This window comes from Alosa alosa, chromosome 12 (assembly GCF_017589495.1).
Source record: "Alosa alosa isolate M-15738 ecotype Scorff River chromosome 12, AALO_Geno_1.1, whole genome shotgun sequence".
Lineage (NCBI taxonomy): Eukaryota > Metazoa > Chordata > Actinopteri > Clupeiformes > Clupeidae > Alosa > Alosa alosa.
Window position 1 is genome coordinate 1,638,701 of NC_063200.1, and position 17,500 is coordinate 1,656,200.

Consider the following 17,500-nt stretch of genomic DNA (forward strand, 5'->3'; position numbering starts at 1 on the left):
GAAGTAAACCATCATGGGCCAGGAAGTAAAGCATCATGGGCCAGGAAGTAAACCATCATGTGCCAGGAAGTAAAGCATCATGTGCCAGGAAGTAAACCATCATGTGCCAGGAAGTAAAGCATCAATCACCGCGTCAGTGTCCGAGCCGTACCGCCTGCACGATGTGTTCTGTGCACGCGCATCCTGTTTCGTTGGACACCTACGCAGAACAACAGGCAGTTTATATATAAAGTTGAGTGTGAAGCTGTTCAATGAACTGCACACATAGACTGCCAGTTGTGCTCCTCTGTCTCTGCTGCTTAGTGTCCAGATGTCATTAATATGTGACCAGGCACACACACACTCCAGATGTCATTAATGTGTTATGCCGATTGCAGAGCATTTTTATTTGACAGTAGAGTGTTCCGTCTCTCGCTCTGTCACACTCTCTCAGGGCTGCCGACTCTCACGCACTGGTTTTATTAGCTTCACACGCTCTCACGCCACAACCCCGATTTCTCACAGTGTGTGTGTCACGAAGTGTCCACCCAGTCGGTCAAATACCCTTTTTACTGGGGCACGTGCCCCAATTTTTAACTACTGTGCCCCAAAAAAACTCAAGTTCAGGTTCAACCAAATTGCTCGCAGAGTACTAATCACACAGATATCACACAGCACATCACATGAACAAGCAGAATCTAAGCTCCAATCATATTAGCGTCAAAATTGCTGCTGTGATAAACAGTTTGCAATGAAATTTAATCATATTTGCATTCTGCACACATCTGTGCACACCCATTACTCTCGGTGTATCTTACAAACTCTTCACTCAACACATGGCAAAACCGTATATCACTATAAACAGCAGACCTTGTCGAATACAAGGATATGAAGCATGCATCTGTGCAACAAGCGGTTCCCGAGTAATCTGATTTTGAAATTGCAACAAATCTCTACATGCTCCAACTTTGGGCAACAATGATAATGTATTGTCATATAAACTATTGAAGTCACATAAACATTTTTGTAAATTGCTCAGCCAAAGTACAACACCATCATTGTTGTTATATTGTGATTGTATTATCATCGTAACTATTCTTCCTGTGTTGGTATGGTTACAATTCTGAAGTGCAAAATAGTTTAGGCTACAGCACAAATATGTCCATCCATAGATAAAAACTCTAACTTCAGTCTAACTTCTGAATTTCTTTTACACTATTTACGCTAATGCAGCTAAAGCTTCTTAACTATACCCAGTATAGGGTTCTAAGGGTTAACTATACACAGTATTTACGCTAATGCAGCTAAAGCTTCTTAACTATGCCCAGTATAGGGTTCTAAGGGTTAACTATACACAGTATTTACACTAATGCAGCTAAAGCTTCATATCTCTGCACACTATTTACACTAATGCAGCTAAAGCTAGCTTCATAATTATGCACACTCTTTACGCTAATGCAGCTAAAGCTAGCTTCATAACTATGCACACTCTTTACGCTAATGCAGCTAAAGCTAGCTTCATAACTATGCACACTCTTTACGCTAATGCAGCTAAAGCTAGCTTCATAACTATGCACACTCTTTACGCTAATGCAGCTAAAGCTAGCTTCATAACTGCCCACTCTTTACGCAAATTGAATACCATGAGAAAGACCCTGAGCCAGGGCTCCGAACCGGTTCAAGGAACGAAAACAAAAACCGAAAACGAACGGAATTTTACGAGGAGCGGAAACGAAAACAAAATGGTCTTCAACTGTTCCGGAACAGAAGCGTTATTCTGAAATCCACAAAATTTTTGTTCTCTATATATTTTATAAAATTTCACAAAAGCATATCCTATGTCAGGGAGACTATTTCCGGTTGTGCTAAAAACAAGCCCAAGATCTACACTGTTAATGTGAGCTAACAAGCCGCTATGTAGCCAACTACCTATCCGCCTGCCACTTCGATCCAGCTCGTAGCGTAGGCTACTGAAACTGATTTGAAATTGTTTGTAGCCTATGCATATTAGCCTATTTTACCTGTCCACGCCTTTGTCGCTTTAAAGTCGGATTTGAAATGTTTGCTAATTGTAACCTATTCTATGTAGAAGAGTTAAACGAGAAATTTGAGATAGGCCTTGTCAGCAACAGACAGGTTCGCTTTATAAACAGGGTTGGAATTATAGCTAAGCCTTTGAAGATCTCCATATGGATAAAACTTAGGCTACAACCAGGTAAGGAGTTTAGCACGTATCCAGAAATATTTTTGATAAGAAATTATTTATAGGTATAGGTTAGGCCTACAGTAAGTCTGTAGGCTATGGTATAAGCTAAATCAAGGGGAAATAATGAGTACGTCTATTCTAGGGTAAAGTTCACAAAAATAGACTTGATAGGCCCGCTAAACACTGTCGGAACTTTAAGAACGAACGATATTTTATGCGTTCAACCGGTTCAGGACTGATATGTTGGTGGCGGAACGCATGCAAGAACGAAAACGTTAAACATAGGCCTACCTGAACCGTTCGGAACGGAACGTTTGAAAAATAATTTCGTTTTCAAGCCCTGCCCTGAGCACAAACAGCTAAAAGGTTACATGATGCTGTCAGTTCATGCAGCTTTTCACTGAGGGTCCAGAGTGCTAACAGGTGCATTTGAACTGAAATAACTATTGCAACTGTACATCAGTCATGTGTTATTTCATCCACAATAACATAACATGACTTCCACCTGGTAGACAGTTGATATTGTTTCTCCAGTACTTCTCCAGTCCGCCCTATGTAATAACTGTGTGTGTGTGTGTGTGTGTGTGTGTGTGTGTGTGTGTGTGTGTGTGCGTGTGTGTAATAACTGCGCCAGGACTCTTGATGTTTCTGGGGTTACACGAGTGTAGATTCAGTTATCCTCTTCAAAAGCAGGAGTAGCACAGGAAAAATAAAAAATGGCACTACGACCCCCAAACACACACACACACACACACACATACACATAATTCATTTATTTGGGATGACCAATACTGATTACAACAACACAGCATTCCAAATATTAATAAAGAGCCCATTTGTGTCTCACACAGCAACACACATACACACACACACACACAGCAACACACATACACACACACACACACACATACACACACACACACACACACACACACACACACACACACACACACACACACACACACTCCTGCCGACATGAAACAGAGCTGAAAAACAACACACTGCACAAAGGAAGAAAACAAATGCAAACATGTTCTAATTATTTTCATTATGTACCAATTAGTCTTCAAACTGAAGATAATGTTTGTTCCAAAAATCACATAATGTCTGTGTGTGTGTGTGTGTGCGTTGGCTAGACAAGCTAGACAAATGAATTGTTCTGACACAATTACTTAGGCTAAAAAAAAAACATTGCGAAGCATGCTGACAAAATGTCAAAGTGGAGCACTTTGCAACAGTCTACTTTAAAACAGTTAAATGAGAGACATGCGGGGTAGTGGCACGTGTGTGCATCTGGGTTGAAGTCATCTAAGGAATGCAACCTAGCCCAGTATGATGGCTGCCATTTCCTTATGAATAAGAGGATTTGCTTCATCCATCAGCAAGCCTGTTGTGTGGAGTTCACCAACCCATGTCTGTTTTCCCAGGGGTTGCACACACACACACACACACACACCATGTTTGTTTTCCCAGGGCTTACACACACACACATACACACACACACAACGTCTGATTTCCCGGGGCTTGCGAGCATCAGTTTCTCATCTCGCCGTGTCTGTCTCTGTCTGTCAACATGACTCACAAGGAAACCAGGAAAGCATGTAGTGCCCCACTTTCCACCAGCAAAGTGAACACACACACACAGACACACACACATACACACACACACACTCACACACACTCACACACACACACACACACACACTCAATCACACACACACACACACTCCAATCTGACGGAGAAAAGAGATGGAGAGGGAGATGGAGCACCCAGATGCTGACTCCGTCACACCTCAGCGTAATTAAATCTGTGTTTTTATTTCCGATCCCACGCCACACAGGCGCAGATAACCAGCCTGTAGCTCATTATGGGAACGCCAGGAGCTCAGCCAGCATCAGGCGGCGAGGAAGCGTCCGGGGCTAAAAACGCTAACCTCCAAGATCATCATCATCCTGGCAGGCGAGTGTTTGTGCTGCGTTTGTTCTACATGACTGACAAGCGGGACAATTAAATGTGCACAATGTGGGTGTCTTGCTCTTTTTCCTTAATTGCGTCTAATGCGGAACCCTTGGCTTGTTAAATGAGCCAAATGTGTTCCTCTGTTTCCACTGGATCAGAGAGGACGTGGAGAGGAAAGGTGGGCTATAATTAGAGACGCACTCAGTGTCCTATAGCGCACAACATCTGCCGGGAAGTGCTGATGCCGAGAGCTTAAAAGGGGAAACAGAGTTATTCAGTCCCTGCAGTGGTTTAAGTCCTCAGAGTGGACAGTAGGGGTGAGAGGGAAAAAGATCAATGCCATATCAGGGCCATATTAGAGCCACATCAGGGCCACTTCAGGGCCATATCAGGGCCACACTCCCAGAACAAATAGCTTAAGGGAGGAGACAGATTTAAGAGACAAACCTGATAAAAGCTTTATGCTTCTACTGAGATCACCTTGAATGCTCCAAGAGCACTTTGGTAGCACACTTCAGTACATTAGCCTTCAGTTATTAGCAAGACACAAACGCATGCTATGTTGTCTATGTCTACTTTAAGTAGTTGCTGTGACATTGAGGATTAACGGCTAATAGCTTGTTTTGAAAACAGTCAATGCAATTACAGCTTCTCAACATTAGTATGGTATCAATAAGGTAATTCTCATGTTATGGCATGTACTTGTGATGTCGATAATGTGCAGTAATACACCACAGTTGTGTTTGTATTTAAAGTAGTGCGTTACTGGATGTGGCCTGGAGTTGGAGTTGTTAGGTTAACAACTCACGCTGGGGTCACTATAACACCTTTACGAGCCTCTTAAAAGACTAGCGAGGTTCTGGGCAATCAGCTGAGGACAGAGATGGCGAGAGTGGGGGGGTCATTTCTGCGGCACGGCAGAAGGTGGACAGGAGAGACACACCATAACAATCATCAGTGTTTAAACGCTGATCACGGGTCAGTATTCTGTCCCTGTGCGGTGTGTATAAGCAGAGGTCAGACACTGCCTCAAGGCATGACCGCCTGTTGGAACCTTTGTGTGCAAAAGCTTCCGTCAATCAAAGAGCTGGCAGACTTTAAATGCAGGACGTCTTCTACTTGAAGGCCTTAAAAACCTAAATACATGTATACAGTTATGTATCTATCCATGGCTAACGTGTGCTTATTGCCTCTAAACACATCATTTATCACATATTAATGCACAAATTGAGTGCTTAGAACAAACAAGTCAATAGATTCATCATACTTTTGCAAAGCCTTCTAAGAGACAAACCAGTGGTACATCTTTTAGTACGAGACAATTAAATAAATAAATAAATATATGAAATGGACATGACAACAGAAATAGCACCTGACCCTTCTCAGGGAATAAAGAGAGAGAGAGAGAGGGGTGCTGGCAGGGGAGCATATGGCAAAGTGTTTACTTCTCTCCTCTCCTCTTCTCTCTTCTCTCCTCATCCCCTCCTTCACTCAACCCCCCCTTCTGTCTTCAAGTGGAGCCTGACAGTCGCAGCTAAGTGGTGGCGTGCTCATCAGATGACGGCAGAGACCTGCCTTCATGACAGAAATCCTATCCCCACCAGCCTAGCACTAACATCACGACTGTCAGAGTATCAATATCTGAGAGAGAAGGATGGGAGAGAGGGAAAGAGAGAAGGATGGGAGAGAGGGAAAGAGAACGGAGGGAAAGAGAGAAGGATGGGAGAGAGGGAAAGAAAACCTGAGGGAGGAGAGAGAAGAAAAAACGGAGGAAGGAAAGAGAACTCTTGGAGGGAGAGAACTGCTAGAATAAAGGGAAAAAAAAAAAAAGGAGGGATGGATGGACTTCAGAGAGAGAGAGAGTGTGTGTGTGTGAGGTGATGAGGAGGTGCATGAGAGAGTGTGTGTGTGTGTGTGTGTGAGCTGATGAGGAGGTGCATGAGAGAGTGTGTGTGTGTGTGTGTGTGTGTGTGTGTGTGTGTGTGTGTGTGTGTGAGGTGATGAGGAGTGCACTGAAGAGAGAAGTGTGTGTGTGTGTGTGTGTGTGTGTGTGTGAGAGAGAGAGAGAGAGTGTGTGTGTGTGTGTGTGTGTGAGAGAGAGAGTGGTAGTGTGTGTGTGTGTGTGTGTGTGAGGTGATGAGGAGGTGCATGAGAGAGTGTGTGTGTGTGTGTGTGTGTGTGTGTGTGTTTGTGTCGTAACGTGTGTGTGTGAAGATGAGGTGATAAAATGAAAAACAGATAAATGAGAGAGGCGTGGAGGACTGAAGACAAACGGAAGATATGGACAAGATGAACTGAAAGACAAAAGAATAAGCAGTGAAACGACAGGAGAAAAGAACAGATGAGAGGAGAGAGGGAGGAAGAGGAGACCTGACTAACCAGAATTACAGTCTCAACCTCTGACACACACACACACAGATGAAGCTATGCATGTGATGAGTCAAGGGTGCTAGGTGTGTGTGTGTGTGTGTGTGTGTGTGTGTTTCACTGCTGTTGTTTGGCCTTGTGCTTCCCCTGCCCCAGCCCAAATGAGCTGCAGTGAATCAAGCATACGACAGACCAAGGCACTATCGCTCCGACAAACAGCCCTCGACACAACATGGCGTGCTGTGTGACAGCAGCCAAGAAAGCACTACTGAAAGCAGCTATGGAATTGGAAGTGCCATCATTTGTGTGTGTGTGTGGGTGGTGGGGGGCAAGGAGCAGTGGGGATGAAATATTGAGTATTCTGCACTGTATGAGTAGGGTACCACATATTGAGTGCTGGAGTAGTACTACATATTGAGTGTGCTGGAGAAAGGCACACATATTGAGGTGCTGGGAGAGGGTACTATATTGAGTGTGTGCTGGAGTAGGGTACTACATATTGAGTGTGCTGGAGTAAGGTACTACATATTGAGTGTGCTGGAGTAGGGAACTACATATTGAGTGTGCTGCATGCTGGAGTAGGTACTACATATTGAGGTGTGCTGGAGTAAGGTATCATATATTGAGTGTGCTGGAGTAGGAACTACATATTGAGTGTGCTGCATGCTGGAGTAGGGTACTACATATTGAGTGTGCTGGAGTAGGGTACTACATATTGAGTGTGCTGGAGTAGGGTACTACATATTGAGTGTGCTGCGTGCTGGAGTAGGGTACTACATATTGAGTGTGCTGGAGTAAGGTACTACATATTGAGTGTGCTGGAGTAGGGAACTACATATTGAGTGTGCTGCATGCTGGAGTAGGGCACTACATATTGAGTGTGCTGGAGTAGGGTACTACATATTGAGTGTGCTGCATGCTGGAGTAGGGCACCACATATTGAGTGTGCGATAGGGCACCACATATTGAGTGTGCTAAGTAGGGTACTACATATTGAGGCAAGCGCGTGGCTGGAGTAGGGTACTACATACTGAGTGTGTTGGAGTAAGATACTACATATTGAGTGTACTGCATGCTGGAGTAGGGCACTACATATTGAGTGTGCTGCATGCTTGAGTAGGGTACTACATATTGAGTGTGTTGGAGTAGGGTACTACATATTGAGTGTTCTGCGTGCTGGAGTAGGGGTACACTACACATTGGCAGGTGTGCTGGAGTAGGGTGCTACATGTTGAGTGTGTGCTGGAGTAGGGAACTACATATTAGTGTGCTGGAGTAGGGTGCACTACATGTGGGTGTGCTGCATGCTGGAGTGGAGGGTTACTACATATTGAGTGTGCTGGGTAGGGTGCACTACATATTGGTGTGCTCGTGCTGGGTGGGTACTACATATTAAAGGTGTGTGCTGGAGTAGGGTGCACATGTGGAGTGTGTTGGGTAGAGATTGCACTACATGGTGAGTGTGCTGGGTAGGGTGCTACATATTGAGGTGTATAGTGCTGGAATTGAGATTACTACATACTGGGTGTGTTGGAGCAAGGTACCTCAAGACATTGAGGTGCTGGAGCAGGATACCACATTGAGTGTACCGTGAAGAAAGTACCATGTATCGAGGTGCTGCGCTTGAGTAGGGTACTACATTGAGCGTGTTGAGCAGGGTACCACACATTGAGTGTTCTTGGCGGCTGGAGTAGGGTACCACATATTGAGTGTGCTGGTGTAGGGCAATTAAGCATATTGAGTGCGCTGAGTAGGGTACCACATATTGAGTGTGCTGGAATAGGTAATACATATTGATTGTTCCATGCGGCTGGAGCAGGGTACTACATATTGAGTGTGTTGGAGTAGGGTACTCACATACTGGAGGTGTTGGAGTAAAGCACTACATATTGAGTGTGCTGGAGAGGGTACCACATATTGAGTGTCTCCATGCGGCTGGAATCAGATGAATGAGCGGTTTTACAGCTGTCTGTGTGTGTGTGTGTGTGGCTTCCATTTGCTTGTGTATTATGTGTGTGTGTGTGTGTGGCTGTGTGTCTGCATGCACTTTGTATCTGCAAAGGAACATCTGTCTCATGCTGGCCTCTTTCTCTCTCTTTTTCCTTCTCTCTGAGTGTGTGTATATGTGTGTCGTATGTATGTGTGTGTAGTATGTGTAGTATTAGTAGTAGTGTGATGGGGCAGCAGGTGGATATGTGCATGCTGGCTAGGGGGTCCCTTTCATGCCAGAGTCTATCTGCGCGTGTGCACATGTGAATCCATGTGTATGCCTGTATGGGTGTACAAACTCACCATGTCTTTTGAGTTTTAAGCAGGTGTTGTGTGTGTGTGTGTGTGTGTGTGTGTGTGTGTGTGTGTGTGTGTGTGTGTGTGTTGAATGTGTGCAGAGATATGCAGCAGGTGCATGTTTGGGTCCATGCTCTTGGCAGTCTCTCTCATCCTGGGGTGTGTGAGTGGGTGTGTTTCTGTGAGTGTCATGTTGAGTCTAAAAAACACACACTCGCACAGAAACATGTAGCTTGTGCACATGTTCATCTGTTCCACCAGACATCTCTCTTTCACCTGATTGTGCACATATACATAAATGACAGTATTATTGACTGTGTTAGTGATGATATTGATAGTATTGACATTATTGTAAACTCACCATGATGGGGAGATACACAACAATTACAGGAAGAAGTATGGAGTTTGTGAGATACTGCTGTCGCGTTTATTATTACACGTAATTATGGTATTGATATTAGTGTGTGTTTATTATTATTGATAAATAATGTGTGTGTTTGTACTATTATTATTGTATTGTGTATTATTATTATTATTGGCGTACGCAAGGTGTCGCGTGTGCATGAAGGTGTCGCGTCGTCGTGTATCGTGTGTTTATATGAGTGTGTGGGTGTGTGCGTGTGTGCATGTGTGTGTATACTGTATGTTTGTGTGTGTGTGCATGAGTGTGTTTTACGTGTGTGTGTGTGTTTGTGTATGTGTGTTTATAGCATGAGTGTGCATTATGCATGTGTGTGCATATGTTTGTGTATACCTGTGTGTTTGTACCATTACAGAATTTGTGTGATGCATATGCTCATGGATGGTGCTGTGTGTGTGTGTGTGTGTGTATGCATGAGTGTGTGGGCGTGTGCGTGCATGCGTGCATATGTTTGTGTGTGTGTGTGAACTTACCATGACAGAGATGTGCAGCAGATGCATGTGCTCATGGATGGTGCTGGCTGGTTGGCGGGGGCTGGCCTGGGTGGGCTGGGACAGCTGCTCCGAGCTGCTCATGGACACGTGGAAGTAGAGCGTCCCATTGTCCAGCCACTGCTGCTTCCAGTGCACCTGGGAGATGTCCGCACCTGTCCCCGACATCTCTACAAAACACACACACGCACGCACACACACACAAACACACACACACAGATAAGTCAGGATGTTTTTCAGAAACCACACATATATTGCTTCTGTGTGTGTGTGTGTGTGTGTGTGTGTGTGTGTGTGTGGTGTGTGCTTTATTAGTTAGTGTGTAAGTGATTTCGAGGCAGTCAGTTAGTTAGTTAGTTAGTAAGTATGTATACTCTTTTGATCCCTTAAGGGAAATTTGGTCTCTGCATTTATCCCAATTCGTGAATTAGTGAAACACACTCAGCACACAGTGAGTGTGTGTGTGTGTGTGTGTGTGTGTGTGTGTGTGTGTGTGTGTGTCTGTGTGTCTGTGTGTCTGTGCGTGTGTTTGTGTGTGTGTGTGTGTGTGTGCCCACTGACTTTATAGTGAACAGCCTGTTGTTGTGTGTGTGTCTGTGTATTGTGTCTGTATTAGCAAATGTGTGTGTGTGTGTGTGTGTGTCTGTGTGTCTGTGTGTCTGTGTGTGTGCGTTATTACAGTATGTGTGTGTGTGTGTGTGTGAGGTGTGTGTGTCTGTGTGTGCGTGTGTGCGTATGTGTGTGTGTGTTTGTGTGTGTGTGTGTGCTCACTGTCTTTATAGTGAACAGCCTGCTGTTGTGGCCATGACCTCCTAGTGCATTATCTGATCAACACACACATTTGGCTGTAATTGACCTGTAAGCTAAAATACACCCTTAGAACACTGATGAGCCAATGACAGTCCAGCCTCCAGCGGGGACTTCGGGACATCGGCTTCAGTTAACTCCATGAAACAACAGGGAGGAGGCATAAAATGACAAATTAATGGTTATTTATGGAGTTTATTAACTCAAAAACCCTACGGATAACCATGGTCAAGCGTTTTGCATGGGAATGTAATACTGATAGCCCGGTGCCGAAGGCTAGAAAGCAGGTGTTTTCATCAACAGTAGCCTATGTGTGTGGTAATTGCATTAATTGTGTGCTTGTGCATGTATGTGTGTGTGTGTGTGCGCAGGTAATGTGAAATATGGGGGCCTGCGTTTAATGGTACTGGATGGTATGCTGGGTGCTGTAAGCCTTTGTAGAGTTAGAAGAAGGGCAGAATCAAAGCTGGTGGCGGTTGTGCTACCAACGCCGAAAGCAAGAGAGATAAAGAGAGGGAGAGAGAGAGGGAGAGAGGGAGAAAGAGAGAGAGGGAGAGAGAGAGGGAGAAAGAGAGAGAAGCAGCCTCGTCTGTCATGTTCAATGATTTCTGATAAAAGGTGACACTGGCCCGGTAAATCTTTATCCACGGAGGCAGCCGTGTTGCATATCACTGCGGAGACGACGCGTGTTGCACATCACCGCGGAGACGACGCGTGTTACTTTATTTAAGCGATGCGCCGCCTCATAGACTAAAATGCATGTGGAGAACCGATGAGTATCACGCCTGGTGTGGAGAACCGATGATGTCCGCTGAATTAATGGGCGATAATTATGGAGAACCGCTGATGTCACTTCTGGTGTGGAGAACCTGAGATGTCACTTCTGGTGTGGAAAACCGATGATCTCACTTCTGGTGTGGAGAACCGATGATGTCACTTCTGGTGTGGAGAAATGGTGCGGAGGGGCAGTGATCGCCACTTCTGGTGTGGAGAACCTGAGATGTCACTTCTGGTGTGGAAAACCGATGATCTCACTTCTGGTGTGGAGAACCGATGATCTCACTTCTGGTGCTTGGAGGGAGCCGGTGATCTCACTTCTGGTGTGGATAACCGATGATGTCGCTACAGGTGGCGGAGAAACAATGATGTCACTTCTGGTGTGGAGAACCGCTGATGTCACTTCTGGTGTGGAGAACCTGAGATCTCACTTCTGGTGTGGAAAACCGATGATGTCACTTCTGGTGTGGAAAACCGATGATGTCGCTGCAGTTGTGGAGGAGGGCTTGGCTGATGTCACTTCTGGTGTGGAGAACCTGAGATCTCACTTCTGGTGTGGAAAACCGATGATCTCACTTCTGGTGTGGAGAAACGATGATGTCACTTCTGGTGTGGAGAAGCTTGATGGTGTGGAGGGAGCCGATGATGTCACTTCTGGTGGAGAACCTGAGGATGCCACTTCTGGTGTGAAACCGTGATCTACTTCTGTGGTGTGGAGAACCCGATGGTCTACACTTCTGGTGTGGAGAACCGATGATCTCACTTCTGGTGTGGATAACCGATGATGTCACTTCTGGTGTGGAGAAACAATGATGTCACTTCTGGTGTGGAGAACCGCTGATGTCACTTCTGGTGTGGAGAACCTGAGATCTCACTTCCTACCAGTTAGTGGAAAACCGATGATGTCACTTCCTGAATTGTGGAAAGAGCCGATGATGTCACTTGCCGCGTCTGGCCCTGTTAGCGGCAGCACTACGTCATGGCGTAATTAACTTTGCAGGAACACTCGTACTTCTGAGCCCTTGCAGGAACACTCGTACTTCTGAGCCCTTGCAGGAGCACTCGTACTTCTGAGCCCTTGATCTCGGGGAAAAAAAACAGATAACAGCACTGATACATGGCATGTTGAACGTGCTCAGGGCGTCACATGGCATGTTGAGCGTGCTCAGGCTTCCCACAAGGCCAGCATGTTGAGCGTGCTCAAGAACTGATACATGGCATGTTGAACGTGCTCAGAACTGATACATGGCATGTTGAACGTGCTCAGGCTTCCACAGAAATGACATGTTGAACGTGCTCAGAACTGATACATGGCATGTTGAACGTGCTCAGGCTTCCACAGAAATGACATGTTGAACGTGCTCAGAACTGATACATGGCATGTTGAACGTGCTCAGGCTTCCTACAGAAATGACATGTTGAACGTAAGCCTGAACTGGCATACATGGCATGTTGAACGCTCAGGCTTCCACAGAAATGGCATGCTGAACGCACCAGAACTGATATATGGCATGTTGAACGTGTCTCAGGCTTCCACAGAAATGACATGTTGAACGTGGCTCAGAACTGATACATGGCATAAGCTGAACGCTCAGGCTTCCATACAGAAATGACATGTTGAACGTGCTCAGAACTGATACGCAAGTATGTTGAACGAGCCGCTCTTTTTCTTTTCTTTCTTTCTTTCTTTCTTTCTTTCTTTCTTTCTTTCATTCCTTTCTTCCATTATTTCTCCCTCCCCTCATCCTTCTTCCATTCCAGAAGAGCAGGCCATTACGGAGGTCCTGCAGAGATGATTTCACACCTCCTGGACGAAACGGAAAGTGCTGTCGGATAAAAAGTGCTCTCACTCTCCTGCCATTACTCAGGCCCCCGACTGCAATGTGTGTCTGTAATGCTCACAGGTGGGAGAGTGCAGCTAGCATGCAGAGGACCCAGCCACTGAGTTTGATAGGAGGTAGCATTTCATGCTAAGCTAACCATCTGGAGATTGGGGGAGAATATTCAAATAGAGTTATTTTCATTTATAATATAGTAACACTATCAATCAGGATGAGCAGCTTTCTACAGGCACAGACAGACAGGACACGTCTTTATCAATATATGCCGATCTCAACCACAACTGACGCACACACACACACACACACACACACACACACACACACACACAGACACCCACACACAGACACACAGACACACACACAGACACACACACACACACACACACACACACAGACACACACACACACACACACAAACACACACACACAGACAGACACACACACACACACACACACACACACACACACACACACACACACACACACACACACACACACTCACTACACGGACACGGAGGGAAAGAGCCAATAAATAATAAATCAAATTGAAAAACAGATCCAGATTTGGATCAAAGCACACGACCCCTTTTCAAAACAACACCACGTGATGCAGTACTGAATATAGCGCTGAAGCTGGTCTCTATAGTGCTGAAGCTGGTCTCTATAGCACTGAAGCTGGTCTCTATAGTGCTGAAGCTGGTCTCTATAGCACTGAAGCTGGTCTCTATAGCTGAAGCTGATAGCACTGAAGCTGGTTCTATAGCCTGGAAGTTGGTCTCTGGAATATAGCGCCTGAAGCTGGTCTCATAGTGCTGAAGATGGCCTCTATAGCTGGAAGCTGGTCTCTATAGCTTGAAGTTGTTCTCTATAGCTGAAGCTGGTCTCTGAATATAGCTGAAGCTGTTCTCTATAGCTACTGAAGCTGTTCTCTATAGCTGAAGTTGGTCTCTATAGCCTGAAGCTGGTCTCTGGAATATAGCGCCAGCTGTTCTCTATAGCTTCGAAGTTGTTCTCTATGCGCGCTGAAGCTGGTCTCTATAGCGCTGAAGCTGGTCTCTGGAATATAGCGCTGAAGCTGGTCTCTATAGCGCTGAAGCTGGTCTCTATAGTGCTGAAGCTGGTCTCTGGAATATAGTGCTGAAGCTGTTTCTATAGCTTGAAGTTGCTCATACCGGCTGAAGCTGGTCTCTATAGCCGAAGCTGGTCTCGGAATATAGCCGAAGCTGGTCTCTATAGCGCTGGAAGCTGGCCTCTATAGCGCTGAAGCTGGTCTCTATAGCACTGAAGCTGGTCTCTATAGCGCTGAAGCTGGTCCGATTCGTCAAGTGCTCTCCACTTGTGCCAGCTGCCAACACAAACAGCAAAACAGCTCTAGAACCAAATATGATGAGAAAGCTCTAGAACCAAGTATGATGAGAAAGCTCTAGAACCAAGTATGATGAGAAATAATAAGTTTATTTTATATAGCGCCTTTCTCAAACCCAAGGTCGCTTTACATAGTAGGAAGGCAGGGAAACACAATAACAAACAAACAAACAATACAACAGAGACAAAGGCAGGGAAACACAATAACAAACAACAAACCAATACAACAAAGACAAGCATCTGTAGAACTATGTGTTGTGTGTGTGAGAAGTGGACTAAACAGGAAAGGTCTTGAGATGTGGCCGAAGAAAGCGGGAAGAGAAGGACAGGCACGGCGGGGTTGGGGAGGCCCCAGTGAGTTTGGGGCCAAGGCACTGAAGGGACCTGCCACCCAGGGTGGAGTCTGAGCGGGGATAGCCAAGAAGTTTTGTCAGAGGATCTGAGTGAGCTGGAAGGGAGTGTGGCGCTGGTCAGGGAGGTCGTGATGTAGGGGGAGCAAGGTTGTGGAGGCCTTGAAGGTGAAAGTAGTAGTACTTTGTATTTGATCCGGGACGAACTGGTGGCAGGCCACGGAGTTGATGGAGGAATGGGGGTGATGTGTGCTGATCAAGCCTGGTATGGGTGGAGGAGCCTAGCTGCAGAGTTTTGAATATATTGTAGTCTTGAAGGGTTTTAGTGGGGGAGACTAAGGAAAAATTAGTTGCAGTAATCTAGACGGGACATAATGAAAGAGGAACCAAAGTCTGTGCATCACTAGCAGAGAGGAAGGTCGGAGGCGCAATGTTACGGAGGTGAAAAAGCAATCTTAGTGAGTGATTTGATATGAGACCAAAGCTGGCGCGGTGGAGCCAAGCTGAATGCCAAGGTTTTTAATAACAGGTGGAGGGACTGGCTGAGCCACTAATGTTGAGAGTGAGATGAGACGGTGAGGATGCTCTAGAAGTATGATGAGAAAGCAATATGCTCCAAAGACAATCTGTCAACACTTTTATATTTATAAATACAACTTGAAATAAAAACTACTTATACAACTACTTATACAAAATGGAAGAGATCAATGCATTATATTAACACAGAGCTCAACACAGTGCTATCCTGTACAGCCATAATGCAGCATTGGCAGGAGTCCAACACTGATTCACATTTTTGTTGTGAGCAGTTACAAACTATTAGAGTGCTGTTTCATTATTGGGAGGGTTACAACCCCCGCTATCCCCCCATAAATTACGCCCTTGATACTGTGGATCAGAGTGAGTGGCTCGCTACACACACACACACACACACACACACACACACACACACTCGCTACACGACTGCTAGGATGTTATACCATATAGATCAGGCTCTGGACTATCCTATGCAAACACATACATCAAATATCAACATATGCTGATCCTAGCCTCAATTGAAAACACACACACACACACACACACACACACACACACACACACACACACACACACAGACAACACAGGGGGATATATGTTCATTGTCGACCCATAGCCAAACAAACTACAGCTTTAAATCTGTAAAGAAAATCCATACAAATGTAAATAAAGCAATGAGCATGCATCAGCACGGCATTATCAATCAGCGGACGCAGACAGCAGACAGCAGACAGCGTCGTCAATAGAGGAGAAATATGCTGTTGCTGCTGCAGTGGACTGTGTGAGTCTGTTCGTCCCCTTCCCATCTCTAATAGCACAGCCAACACACACCCCACACTGGCACTGCAACCAACACACACCCCACACTGGCACCATACACACACCCCACACTGGCACCAACACACACCCCACACTGGCACCATCACACACCCCACACTGGCACCAACACACACCCCACACTGGCACCAACACACACCCCACACTGCCACCAACACACACCCACACTGGCACCATCACACACCCCACACTGGCACTCCCACCAACACACACCCCACACTGGCACCATCACACACCCCACACTGGCACCAACACACACCCCACACTGCCACCAACACACACCCACACTGGCACCATCACACACCCTCCACACTGGCACCATCACACACCCCACACTGGCATTCCCACCAACACACACCCCACACTGGCACCAACACACACCCCACACTGCCACCAACACACACCCCGCACTGGCACTGGCACCAACACAAACCCCACACTGGCACCAACACACACCCCACACTGGCACCAACACACACCCCACACTGGCACCATCACACAATCCACACTGGCAACTGAACACACATCCCACACTGCCAATCCATGACCAATTCCACACACTGCCACCTCCGAACACACATCAAATCACTGAATTAACACAAACCCCACACTGCCACCAACACTCACTGGACTGGCACCAACACAAACCCCTACTAATCTCACACCAAGCCCATGAGCACCACAGAGGATTCGTAGCCCATATGGATTCACAGAATCACCTTGAGATGGAAACGAACCATGGTTATGAGAGAAAGAGCCAAGAGGATATAAGCTACCACGAGAGAAAACACACGAGTTGAGGAGAAGATCGAGAGAGATGACATGAGAAAGAGACAGCTACGAGGTTACGAGAAAGGGTGAGAGAAAGAGGAGAGAGAGAAAGACACGAGCATTGAGAAAGAGGAGAGGACATGAGCACAGAGGAGAGAGTTGTTCAAACAAACCTGGAAGAAGGGAGGAGCTAGAGGGCACCCACATTCCTCGACACACACCTCAACCTTCAATAACAATAATAACAATATCATCAATATCAATATCTCCTCGACAATAATAATAATCAACTCCCCTTCACACACACATACCTCTAATACAGACTCCGCCACAACTCCCTCCACACAGTTCTCTAGTGGCCCTTTTAAAGGACAATAACGCCCCATCAATGAGTGATCTGCCCCTGATAAATCCAGAAGTCCAGGGAGACACTGGGTAGCTGTCTTGTTTAGTGTGCAGTTCGTACTCCTCACTCACTCAGAGTTTTCTATTTTTCTTCTATCAG

The 17,500-nt window shown here is 45.9% G+C and overlaps 1 protein-coding gene across 1 annotated transcript in view; it reads right to left on the reverse strand.

Annotated features, from left to right (window-relative positions):
* LOC125304310 (astrotactin-2-like) overlaps window positions 1–17,500 on the reverse strand; it is a 530,850-nt gene that overhangs the window by 447,188 nt on the left and 66,162 nt on the right. Inside the window, 1 exon segment of the mRNA XM_048258462.1 lies at window positions 9,693–9,880. Coding sequence (XP_048114419.1) covers window positions 9,693–9,880 — 188 coding nt within the window.